This window comes from Chrysoperla carnea, chromosome 5, assembly GCF_905475395.1.
Source record: "Chrysoperla carnea chromosome 5, inChrCarn1.1, whole genome shotgun sequence".
NCBI lineage: Eukaryota > Metazoa > Arthropoda > Insecta > Neuroptera > Chrysopidae > Chrysoperla > Chrysoperla carnea.
In genome coordinates, this window is record NC_058341.1 from 14,150,642 (window position 1) to 14,164,403 (window position 13,762).

Here is a 13,762-nt window from a genome sequence, read left to right on the forward strand (position 1 = left end):
GGACTTCCGACAAGGGCGCACGCATGTGTTTTATATTTGAATACAATTGGAAAAATATATGTAAACAAAAATTTTATTGACTATTATATTATTGACAGGACTTTGGTAAAAACAACGTTAAAAGTCACGCTACAACAGTCCAAAAATAACTCCGGTATCTGTGTTTTCTCTCTTTGTTCGGGATTTAACAAATATTACTAACTGGGCTATTAATATACATTTTTTTGTCACCTCCTAATTGAAACTCTCTTTCTGGAGGAAATAATTTTTTCTGATATTCTATTTGGAATCTATTTCTGTCCTTTCTTCGATAATTAACGGTGACTTTTGATTAAGTGCGTATTTGTATAAAAGACCTTCATCATTACTAACACCTATAATTATCTATACCCTAAAGGCCACTTAAGTAATGTCCCGTGATTATTTAATTTCAATTATATTTCTTTGCACTTCCTTTGATTGATTTTGGGTTTTTTTTTTTAGTTTAATTAGTAATTTACTCTCCCTTCTATGCAAGGAGTTGCAAAATTACATTTCATTACTGTAAATACAGAAATAACTAGCTTTCCGTCAAAATAGCTCAAAACATACAAAACTCACCACATGATGGGAGATCATTTTAACCTATATAAAGGGGATCATTTTACTCGTAACGACATATTTGCTTATCATCATAAAAACTGATCTTAAAATTTATTATAGGCCATCAAAATTTATTACAATATTATTAAAATTTATAACAGAAGCCAAGCGTAATACAACTAGTCATCGAAAACTAACACAAAAAAGAAATTTTACTTTGAAATTGGTCTTACTATAGATCATAAGCAGTCAAATTAATTTTTTGCGGCGAAATAGGTTTTACATCGGCATAAGCCTTTGCTCAATGATTAATTCGATCACATGGAAACCGTCTATCGATAAATACAATAGATAGTTTTAAAGGTTCGCTTGAACACCGAGGAATTATTTTGTAATACTTTTCCCCTACAATGAATTTTCCCAAACAATCCCAGTAATCGAAATACCCCTGGCTCTTTTTGGGTACCAATTATCGAGACTTTACCGTAATTTCAAAAATTTACGCCAGCTTAAAAAAAATTATTTTTAAATTTTTCTTATACATGGAGGTTTTATGAATATTTCTGTACAGACAGTTATATACAACTTACAAAGGTTAAACTCCTCCCAAAGAAAAATTTGGCTACAAACCTGCTTATACACATTTAATAAGCAGAATAGGACAGTCCTATTTAAGAAAAAAAAAAGTCACAACAGCTCCCCACCTTTCAACTAATTATGAAAATTAAATAATACAAAACTTTAAAAAAAAAAAGATTGAATCCAAATTAGCTAGGATTCCTATATTTATGGGTATCTTTACTATTTTCATTTTAGTTTTTTCACAACAATAGAACACGAAAATACAACAAAAACACAACAATAAAATCGAGTGTGTGTTGTTGTTTGTTGTGTCGATAACAATAAAAATAAGTTTGTGTGAATTCCAATAATTGTTGCAAGTTTTATAAAAAAAAAAAAAAATTTAAGTAGTTTTATTTTTAAATGAAAGTGTAACAATGAAATTCATTTTATTTTTATTAATTGTTATTCAACTATTGAATGGATTATTGTGTAAATATGATAAAGAATTATTACGGCGTGATTCAATTGTTTATGGATTAGCAACCGTTAATTATACGAACGTAAATGATGCTTCGGTATCAACGTGTTCGTTGCAGTTACAACAATTCGTTGATGGAGTTAAGAATCAATCTTTATGGGCTTATAGATGTAAGTGATTTGAGTTTTCGATTTAAAAAAGTCTTTAAAAATGTGTTGGGAAATTTGTATTGTTGTTTCATAGATCCTGAAGCTGCTTCATAGTCATAGTATAATCTTGTTTTTATTTGAGTTCCTCAAAATTAGTCTTTTTAAATTTTTTTATTTATTTTTTTTGTCTTCTCTCAATTTAGGAATATTATCTCGAAATCATTGCGATGCGATTGGTATTTCTTGGAAATATAATTTTCTTATTTTTTAATTATACCCTGTGTATATGTAATATATATCAAGGTAAACGAAGTTTAGTCCCAAGTTTGTAACGCTTAAAAATATTGATGCTACGAATAAAATTTTGATATGAGGTGTTCATGAAATCACCAAAAGAGCCATTTCCGATTGTCCGCCCGTCTGACCGTCTGTCATCGCGGTAACTCAAAAATGAAAAGAAATATCAAGTTGAAATTTTTATAGCGTGCTCAGGACGCAATAAGTGAGTTTAAGTTCGTAAATGAGCAACATGGGTCTGCTCGACCTATCTTTTAAACTGTTAGAGATAGAACCAAAATTTAAGCGTAAAAAATGTTTCTTAAATTTCATTCAAAAATTAAATTGCCAGAGATCCGGTAGGAACTATGCTCTTTTTGTAATATTTCATGTATTTTAAACCGAAATTAAATTAAATTTAATAAAAATTATCGAGGGTGGATTTTGACCTGACAACCTTCGCCATAAAGCGATATCAAGCATCGTAACCACAAGATCACAGCCTCATTGAGAATAATATTAGTATTTCAAGATAATCTACAACAACAAAAATGGTGGTAGGTCGTATCGGACCGGTTCGTCGATACGATTTTTTTAGTCCCCATCTGTTAAAAGCTCCTTTAGCTTTAGCCCCCATCTGCAAAATTATAATAAACTTTCATGTTTTTCAATATTTCCGTATGCATATTTTATGCTAATTTTATCTCAAATATTTTAATAAAAAGCCGATAAAAACTAATTTATATTCGAATCAAAATTTAACCTTTACAATATTTTTAAGGTCTTAGGTTATTATCCTTACTCTGAAATAAATTATATTATATTGGCGAATTAATCTAATCACGTCTTATGTTACAATATATTGAAGGTTTGATATACTCTCGCAGAGCGGTTACAGCGATTCATATATAGCTAAATGTATTTTAACTATTTTAAAAATCAAAATTTAATCAATCTCTTTTGATCAATAACATTCCGGTTTATTTAAAATGGTTCCGTACATTCAAATATTATTTCATACGTTTAACACTAAATGTTTCTTTGTACATTGGTGTTTACCACTGGCGTATACTGTTTGTAAACCATATCGTTAGCCATTTATATTATATAGAGTAAGAAAAGTTCTAACGGACGTTCTTATGTATAAAATAAAGAGGGATTGAATTTGTGTATACAATAGTCTTCTTACTTCTTATATTTTATATGGCAAATGAGATCCCTTACAATCGGTATGCGTGCTCACGATACAGATTACAATTTTTGATCAATTGGACCATTTTCTTTTTTTAATCGATTTTATAAACCGATCCTTAGCCCGTAAAATGGAAAAATGAGTACAAAATATTACTGGGAGTTGGCGTTAAAAAACTTTTAAGCCTACTTCGACAATTTTCATTGACGTTTACTTCGTAATACAACGTTAAAGTATGTGTATTACACTTTCAAAAATTTCCAAAATTTCGAAAGTATTTTCTATTCTCTTTTCTTTCTTTTTTTTGCTTGGAAAATATAGTTTCACACTCCCCTAAGGGGCGTGTTTTTTTTTCTTTTTTAACCCCGAATTAAAAAAAGGGGAGTTATAAGTTTGACCCCTATGTTTGTGTGTCTGTGTGTTTATCTGTCTGTGGCACCGTAGCGCCTAACTCAACTCAAATATTTCAATTTCAATTAAAGTATTTCCCAAAATTTGTCTCTAAAATTGATAGCTCTCTAAGTATCCTTTTCATTTCATCTGATGTCCTTGACCATCACTTTGAGAATGATTTAAGAAGAAGTGTTATAAGTTTAAAGTATTTATCTGCGCGTCTGTGTGTTTCTCAGTGGCATTGTAGCCCATAAACAGTCGAACTGACTTGATTGAGAACATTTTATAGCTAAGCTTCCAAAAATCGGTTTACAAGGTCCAAATCGCATTTGTCGGGGGTTTTTTAAAATTTTGTAAATTTCACTTGTTCCAAGATTTTACTGGCGTACAACTACGAAACCATTAATTGATTCAGTCTCTTAACAAGTAATTAAGATGTTTTTTATTAATATATCTATATATACAAATGTAAATTCCACCTCTTTAAGAACCATATATTTTACCAAGTTTAATAAAAGCATATTATACCTAATATTAAGATTTGAATATATTTATTAACTTTTTATCATATGCAAATAAACTAAAAGTAATCATCACGTTTATAATTAATTGATACCAATTAATAATATTATCAATAAATTAATTTACCGATCAAGAAATGGAATTGAAAAGAAAAAAATTATAAATTTATTTTTAAATTCAATTAAACATTTGATTTTATAATTATGACATTTGTTTAAAAGTAGTTTTTATATTTACAATTTACAATTGGTATTTGTTTAAATATACGTATTTTTTCTTGTCATATATTTACGACAACAGTCAAGAAAAACCGTATTTCGCTTAGATAATAGTAAATTTTTTCATTTTCGCAAGCTTTTATTAAACTTGTTACAAGTATGTATGTTTTCCCGACTTCCTGGTGCCTCCACCATATTTGATAAATATATATGATTTACATTAAAAATTTTATTAATAAAAAATACTTTTTAAGGTCCAAGCTTTTATTATACTGCAAATTAGAAAACAATTATTTAGCTTGAGTCACCCATACTGATATTAACAAACATGACTATTTGTAAAACCTTGAGATGCTTTATCTAAAATATCAAGGATTATTTGGAACTACAAGCCAAGTAGCCACAAGCTTTTACATATGTATATCTCAATTTTACATATGTTCTCAATTTTAGTATAATAAAAGCTTAGGGCCAAGCTATTTCTTATTAAATTTTTTTACAATTATATAATTCAAATTACTTAGTAATTTGTATTTCTATATTAGCTTAAAATATTATTTTTATTAAAGAATGTCAATCATGTTAATTTAAAAATGTAAAAACCCATAATATTTTAAATACAAAGCGGATATTGTACCAAAATTTTAAAACAATAAAATCAAGTCCTATATACTTGTATAACTACAGGATGAACTTTTTGAACAGGTACAAAAAATAAATTTTATAATATACAAGAAACCAAGAAAACTTTTTTAAAAGCACATAAATATAAGTTGATTACAAGTGAAATTAACAAAATTTAAAAAATTCCCGACATTTTATTCGGGTAAGAACCTTTAAACTCGCACTTGAAGCATATTTAAGGACACTCTCCATTAAATTACCTTTTTTCCTTAGAGCCTTCTCCAAACTGAATCGATTTTGATTATAATCGCACTTAAAATATAGCTAAGAACATTGTCCATGAAATTACCTTTCAAACGAAACAAAATAAATCAAAATTGGTTCATACGTTTAGGCGCTACGATGCCACATGCAGAGAGGCAGACAGTCTTCAAAAACATCCTGTATATACATAGATAGCTTTAAGAGTAACAAATAAACTAATTCTGCCATTTTATTTTTATATTCTTAACTCGTTTTTCAGGATACATTTTTTTAAAACTAAAACGATGACTACGTATTATAACATTCTATAAATTATTTATTTATGTTAAAATGTTAATTATCTCACGTAGTTTGTTGTTAATTTCATTTTCATTAAAAATTTTTGATAATTTTAAACATTTTAAAAAATAGGACATTTTGTTTTGGAAACTTTTTTCGAAGGAAAACTCGAAACACATCTATCGAAGTCAAATATTTTTTATTTTTGGAAACAGTTGGTAATAAAAACTAACTTAAATACAAATATTATTGGACTAACTTTCATAAATCGATCAACCTCGGCTTTTCAAATAAATCAAGTCTTGATTTGTTAACCTTTGGAGCTCTTTGACCAAAAATTTGCTTACTACCTTATACTTCTATTTTTCCACATTCTCTTTTTTTAGTCCATGTAAATCCACCTGGGACCCCCCATGATAGCTCTTTGATTTTGGTGTATGCCCTTTTTTATTGGAGGCCCCTAAGCGGTTATCTTGGCTGCATACGTGATAAACGTGACAATAAGCTTGTCTCAGATAAAATGCAAATACACCTTACTTAGTATTATTTAAATCATATCGAACATTTTTCACATTTTCCACTATGAAAAATGATTTTAATTTTTCATAGCGGAAATAGTTTAAATATCTTCACATACAGTCGTACATAAATAAAAAAAACCTTGAACTTAATTCAATAAATGAGTGAATTATTTTTTAAAAAATGAGCATTTTTATAATTATTACCTAACAACACTGCAAGCAATTAGCAAAGCTTTAAAAACGTGATATTTTTACAAACCTGTAGCTATTTTATAAACTGAAATAATTATTTTATCTGCTTCTTTTTTACATGATTAATTGTGACAGTCAATCACGGTATAAGAAATATTTTTATAAAAAGTGATAATTCTAATTTTATTTCTCAATGTCAATGACTTACCTTTACCTACGGTAAATCATTTTTTTGTTGCAAATTCATTAATTGAAACAAATTGCTTTAGATATTTAAAGTTCAATAAAATTTTATAGTCCCGTTATGGAACAAGCTAACAAATTTTTTATCTGCAAAATTTGTTGACCGCACGAACACATTTCATCTTGACAAATACCCGTTTTAAAGGTTCCACACCCGAAAAGTAACCAGCGGAACCCTATTACTAAGCTTTCCATCCGTCTGTCTGTCACAATAGTTAGAAAGCGGAATCATAGCGCCTCTCTTGTACGATAAACGATGCCTACGATACGCTATACTATAAATTCAAAAATCGTTTTGTCCGGATGTCAAATCGGGAGAGGTGGCAACCCTAGCATGAGAATATATTTTGAGCTGCATTTTCAAAAAATTGAAAGTGCATTCTATAAATATACGTCAAGATCAAATCATTTTTCGGGGAGACGAAAATTTTTTAGATAATTCTATCTGGATGAAATTCCGTCCCAGTGATTATATTACCATATTCTCACGGTAAAAATATTTTTATCCCAGTATCATTGAACTCTAATTAAAAGATTTTGTTGAAAGAAGAGAACATTATTTTTGTATTATCTACAACAAACTCCGTATATTTTTGCGTGTCAAAGACACTTAGCAAATTTTTTTTTTAATAAAAAATTACAATGAACTTGAATCTTGGATAATACTACCTTCATAGTAATTTCAAACAGTTTTTTATTACTGCAAGTCAAATTATAATGACACGCGAAAAAAAAAAATTGATTTATGAATCAATTTCTTTTCCGTTCAGATTAATTTACAACTAATTTGACTCATACTAAGATTCTAAATAAATAATTATAAAATTAATTACTTTTTCATTTTTATTTATAGCCGATAAAATCGTATAGAATAAAATGCTTTAATTATTAAATGCACAATCAAAAATTTTTCCGAAAAATTTCACCTTGTTTTAATCCCTAGAATTAAAAGAACTATTTAAATCAGATTATCTAACTCCCGCATAAATTAACTGTACGTTTTTTTAAAAGCTATACCCGGTAAGAAATGTATGGCGTTTACTTTTTTTAATGCTGGTATGGTATAAAGATAGATACTTTAGTATCCATATTAACATCCAAGTAATATTACAGTATTGGATAGGGCTATCCATCAGAAGTACTGTGGATATAACCAAGCAGTATGAGTCCGCCATAACTATTGCTAATGTTACTATTTCCTCAATGCTCAAATCAGTATGCCAAAAAAAATTTTATCCATTTGTACCACCGAGAATCATTATCAAATTTTGTCGACGCATCAATATAGGCGACGCGGAATATTATAGAAAACGATTTTTTCGATTTTGTTTATAACTATAAAAAAGAATCATCGAAAAACTTAATTTTCCTTTATCAACACTCTAGCCGCTGTTAAACCCATCAATTTTCTTTATTATCAAACTTACATTTATTAATCCTTCGAAAGAAAAAGAATCATAGAGTTTTTATTTCAAAAAATGTACTCACGGTCTATTTGTTAATTTCCCGACGCCTCCACCATTACATTTATAATTGTTAAATTTGAGAGTAATAATGGACAGGTTTCCTTCTGCCGAAATCTCAATAACATTGCAATAACATGAAAATTAATTCTATTTTACTTTTATGAATCGATAATATCGTATTCATAAAATTCAAAGAATATTTGTAACAAATGAAAATTTTTCTATAAACTTGACCTTCGTTGAATAATTCAAGAATAATTAATATGAAATCATAATTTAATGTGAATCCATTAAATTTGTAGAAGAAGCGATTCAATCTACTCATGGAATAACTGAAAAACTTTTACTCATTATATTTTTACAAGCGGCGTTTGGAAGGTCATTTTGGCTAATTACTGGCCAATGGGAAAATCAGTTTGCCATACGACAACCGGTGCCTTTTAAATAGAACTTCGATAACAGGCTTTAACTGAGTTTCAACATAGAGTTAAATAAATAGACAGATATCAAAAAACCATAGTAACTTATAACAATACTGCTATGGTCTCTTAATGGTCTAATCATTCCATAAACCATTAGTGATTTTTTACTCTGCAACTGTTCGGGATCTTATTACATATAAAAATACGTAACAGTCACAATAAAGCACAAAAATAATATGTTTGTCTTTTTCAGTGATGGATTCGAGTGGTATACCTGAAGACGGTTTTCTATGGGGTAATAATTTCTGGTTAGGCCGAGAAACATTTTGCTATTTTTCTCAAAGACGTAAACCACTTCCTATTAGTGATAAATATCCAACATATCATAATGTCACTGAAACTGATTACTTTCCATATTCAGTTGACTTTTTCGGCGCTTACGTTACGCATAATTCGACGTTACAACAAAAAGTTCATATTTATACCGAGGTAACAAATTTAACGAGATAACAGTTTTGATTGACCAAAATTTATATTTGTCATTTTCTTTCAGGACACTATCGACATTGGCCTATGTTTACCATCAGTTTGTGAACATAAGGAAATTGCCGAACGTCTACAATTGTATTTAAATGAGAAAATATTAAGTGTACAAAGTTTATACGATTTAGATTTGGAGGTAACACGAATTAAAAGTGTTCGAGATGATTTTCGATGGATGACTACAAAAAAATTTTTTATAATGGTGTAAGTGTGATGTTTTATAATTTTCTTTTGTAGTTTAATTTTTATATTTATAGTATGAAAATCTGTGAACTGAGAAACGGACCAAATGGGAATCATTTTGAAAACTGAATAGATTCAGCAAAATTTCTACCCTCATTCTTTATTTCCTACTTAAATCGAAAACTTTTCTTTCGTAATACTTTCCTGAACGGTGATTTTAATTAAATCTAATTTATTTAAATAATTTTGTTTGCTTTTTCTTCAATTTTCAGGATACTTGTTTCGCTATTAACAATATTAACAGTTGTTGGCACTACATATGACGTAATTATAAATCAACCAATCCAAAAAGCAAAAAAACGACTTGAAGAAAACATCCAAAATGAAAAACTTCATACAATTAGCGGAAAAGTGTCATACGGTATGAATCTATGCTTTTTGTGATGGATCTGCTTCTGGAAACACTTTTTTTAAATTAAATTTTGTTATCTTTTAGGACCTCCAGAATTAATTCATGCTAGATCAAAGATATCCATTTTACAAAATGAAAATAAAACACCAAGTTTATGGGCACAATTTATTTTATGTTTTTCATTTTACTCAAATTCAAAAGCTGTGCTTCGAACAAAATTGGGTGATAGTGGTTTACCCTGTGTACATGGATTACGTTTTGGTAGTATGTTCTGGGTAATTGCTGCCCATTCGATGTTTTACGCTGGTGAATTTACAAGCAGTAGAATTTTAGCTTTTACTGTGTCGGAAGTATTTTTTACACAACCATTGGCTAATGCACAATTATCGGTCGATAGTTTCTTATTTATAAGGTAAATTTTTTTTATACCAGGATCATAGCGAAAGCTTTTTTTTGTATAAAGTTACACTTTATTTATTGTTTATGTTTTAGTGGATTCTTAGTTTCGTATTTATTTTATAAAGAGAAATTCACAAAAATTGGTAATAAAGCTATTTCATTGGGAAAAACTTTCCTAGAATTTATTATGGTTGCATTAAACAGATATTTACGGTATGTATTAATAATTTAGAAAACTCAAATTACTAGCTGGAAGAAAATATGTTCTTAACACGATAGCAAGTAAATAATTTCTTGATTCTAGAAAATATTTCCATAGAATTTTTAAAGAGTCAAATACTTATTTTGTTGAATTAAGTATTGAGATTGTTGGCTCAAGAAATATTTACTTTTTATAAGAACATCAACGGCTAAGTAAATGGTTTGTAAGTTTTTGGGTGAATACCATTTTGTATTTTTAGGCTTACTCCAATCGTTATATTTGCAATTGTAATATATTCTGTAATTTATGAATATTATGCGAACACAGCAATCGTGGAAATGGGCGAAGCAGTACATGAGAAATGTTCCAAATATTGGTGGCGTAATTTATTATACATTGGAAATTTATTTGATTGGGATGAGCTATGTTTATCGTGGAGCTGGTATTTATCAGCTGATATGCAATTCTTTTTAATTTCATTGATTTTATGCTTTTTCTCATTATTTTTATTAAAAACATCGATATTGATTATGATTTTATTAATTATTGCTTCATGTTTATACACAACATATATTACATATGAAGCCAAGTTTATTCCCACGTAAGTAATTTTTAATTTTAGCCTGATTTTCGTTTAATTTTAACATGGAAATTCAACTTTTTATTTTAGATATGATGAAACCGTAAATAATTTGGGTCCATTATATTCACGTCCATGGATTCGAATTGGCCCATATTTAGTTGGTGTTATAACCGGATATTTCATCGTTAAAATTAAAGGGCACTTGGAAATCAAAAAGGTTAGTTCATCTGTGTATTGCAAATAGATTCCGCAGAATTCGAATACAATTGAATATTTACATTCGATTTCCGCTGAATTTATTAATGAACTCCTATAAGATAATATCTTGATTTCAGCCTTTATTGGTATTTTTCTGGATTGTTGGACCTTTATTGAATTTATACATTTTATTTGCACTTGTGAATCGAAAAATCGACGTCGTATATTCAGCATTCTATTCTGGATTCCATCGTACTTTGTGGGGAGTTGGTTTAGCATGGTTAACTGTTGCATGTATCACCAATCATGCTGGTATTATTAATAAAGTATTGTCATGGCGTGGTTTTATACCGTTGAGTCGTTTATCCCTATGTGCATATTTGTTGAATCCGTTTATAGTCACATTCTATAATTTAAACAACGAAAAGGGAGCTTATTTAACGTATATTCCTGTGGTAAGTATGTTTTGATTATATTTTTTATACTGAATTACACGAAGAAAATTTGGGAATTGGAAATTTTTTTAAAAATTGAGTCAATTGGAAACTATTTTGAAGGATATAAAATAAATACTTGGTAAAAGTAAGTGAGAAAAACTGGTCAATTCTTAAAAGTATTTGTTTATTTTTTTAGGTTGTACTTGGTACTGCCGATGTATTGTCATCATTTTTCCTCGCCTTCTTTGCAACAGTTTTAATTGAATATCCAACAAGTCGATTAATTAAACTCGCATTTGCAAAACAGATAGCAAAACGATAGAAATTAAATTACTCAAATAGAAACTGCACAATGTTAACGATGAATTCGAGACTGGGTCATCATTGGTTTACCAAGCTTTGTGTTGCCAGCCTTTGCTTAAGCCTTGACTAATGCTAATAAATAAAGTCTTGTCAGTGTTTTCTCGAGCCTTGGCTAAGGCTATTAAATCAAAGCTTGATTTTCCATCCCTTGCCCAAGCCTCGGCCAAGATTAATAAATCGAGCCTTCATTTGTCGGTCGTTATTCAATCTTTGGGCGAAGCCAATAAATCGAGCCTTGGTATTCCAGTTCTTGTTCAAGGTTTGGTAAAGGTTTGGTACAAACATTGATACGATGCTATCACTCGACGCTAATTCGAGACTTAGTCAATCTTATATTCCAAGTATGGCCCATTCTTAAACAATCTTCGCCCAGGCTTGACCCAATGTTGGTCCAGCTATTATTTTGAATGGAGGTTGTTTAATTTAAAAATTTTATGCGGTTTACCAAATAATTAGGAAATGTTTGTTTAGATTTGACTTTATAATTTGTGATATTTATTTTATTATACATTTTTGTATATTTTTTTTTAAATAAAAATAAAAAATCGAGTTTTAAATCATAATTTAATTGTTTTATTAATTTATTTTAAAGATTAAAAATCCTTTCCTGGAGTAATTTTAAAACAAAAGGAGCAAAAATTTGTTACACAATAATTTCTGTGATATCGACTTAAATAGTATTCGAGATGTGATATGCTGGATCAATTTCTTCACTCTATAACTCAGAAACATGGCGTTCATTCTCAAAATCAACCAGATTTTCGTATCTATGGATTATTAAGAGTACCTATCTACGAAAATGTATAAATAAACATCTAACACATTTAGCTATATGAGTATTTTCCGAGATATCTTCAGAATCGCTCTAAAATAGAAGCTATTCATGAAAAATTTTCGGTGATATTTCAAAAACTATCCATCTGATCGTTTAATGAACTCGATTTTTGTTCTTTTTGGGCTAAAATCTAGAAAATTCAGCTTTCTCGGCTATAAGTATATTGAAAAATTGTCATTATTTAAACGTTATCTACCATTTGATAAATCTCCTTCCTGCTGTTATATCTTAAACCATTCTGCAAAGCAACAGGCTTAAAAATTTAAATAAAATATCTCGTACTTTAATTCAAGCTGATTTCTTCTAATAATTAGTTCTTCTAATAGATTTTTTTAACTACCTACGACATAAAATTATTAATAATTCATGAAAAAAAAACAAATTTGTTTTCATAAGAAATATTCCACGAAAAATATTCAAGATTATTAAATCCAACGAATAAATTAATTAACTACATTATCAGCTAATTAATAAACAAACAAACAAAATTATTTTTTATTAAGTTTTTGGTAGGATAAAATTATGTTATAATTTTATTGGAAATTTATGTAAATTTCCCATTAGATGAAAAATTTGTGTTTGTTTTAAACATAAAATCACTTACCTTGAAATGTCTTTCATTTATATGTCCCTAAAAATTAATTATTAAAATATATTAAATACGGAACATAATGATATATATATATAATTTAATATTTCCATTTTTTAATAAAATTTTTTAATATATTTTTATTCTTAAAATATGTAAATTTTATTATCTTGTAAACTACATGAAAGTGGGTGTTAAATAAAAAACCTTGATAAATTTGTATTTGTTAAAAAAAAAACCAAAAATTATATTATACTAGAGTGATACCCACCCGCTTCGCTGGGTTTAAAAGTAAAGATTAATAAAGATTGCTCTCGATTATCCTCTTTCTATAACACTCGAAATAATGGTAAAGATTGTTTTACACAGGTAAAATATATGTATGGTTTTCTATTTTTTTAAATGTATAATAGTCGTAATTATTCACTGAGTATATGAAAAGATGGCCGTGAAATATTTTATATTGACTATTTTTACAGAAATTTGTAATTTATGGTAATGTCAAATTAAATTAATTTTTAAATATTTTTTTATTTCTTATTAATATATCTTTAAAAATTATATCTCATGTGTTATTCTGAAGTATGAGCTATATTGCTGTACAGTTTCATTAAAAACCATTCGCTGGTTTTA

General features: G+C 28.4%; 1 protein-coding gene across 1 annotated transcript; it reads left to right on the forward strand.

Annotated features, from left to right (window-relative positions):
* Positions 1–1,567: 1,567 nt before the first annotated feature.
* LOC123299902 (nose resistant to fluoxetine protein 6-like) lies at positions 1,568–12,190 on the forward strand. Its single transcript, XM_044882313.1, has 10 exons — positions 1,568–1,794; positions 8,639–8,874; positions 8,939–9,132; positions 9,384–9,532; positions 9,608–9,935; positions 10,016–10,135; positions 10,384–10,725; positions 10,795–10,924; positions 11,043–11,360; positions 11,539–12,190. The coding sequence occupies exons 1-10, from the start codon at positions 1,581–1,583 to the stop codon at positions 11,662–11,664; spliced, it is 2,157 nt and encodes a 718-aa protein (XP_044738248.1). The 5' UTR covers positions 1,568–1,580; the 3' UTR covers positions 11,665–12,190.
* The last annotated feature ends 1,572 nt before the right edge of the window (positions 12,191–13,762 follow it).

Coding starts and splice junctions, on each gene's coding strand:
- LOC123299902 (XM_044882313.1), top strand. CDS start 1,581: ATGAAATTCATTTTATTTTTATTAATTGTTATTCAACTATTGAATGGA. Junction 10,726..10,794: donor GAAGCCAAGTTTATTCCCAC/GTAAGTAATTTT, acceptor TTTTTATTTTAG/ATATGATGAAACCGTAAATA. Junction 10,925..11,042: donor GGCACTTGGAAATCAAAAAG/GTTAGTTCATCT, acceptor TCTTGATTTCAG/CCTTTATTGGTATTTTTCTG.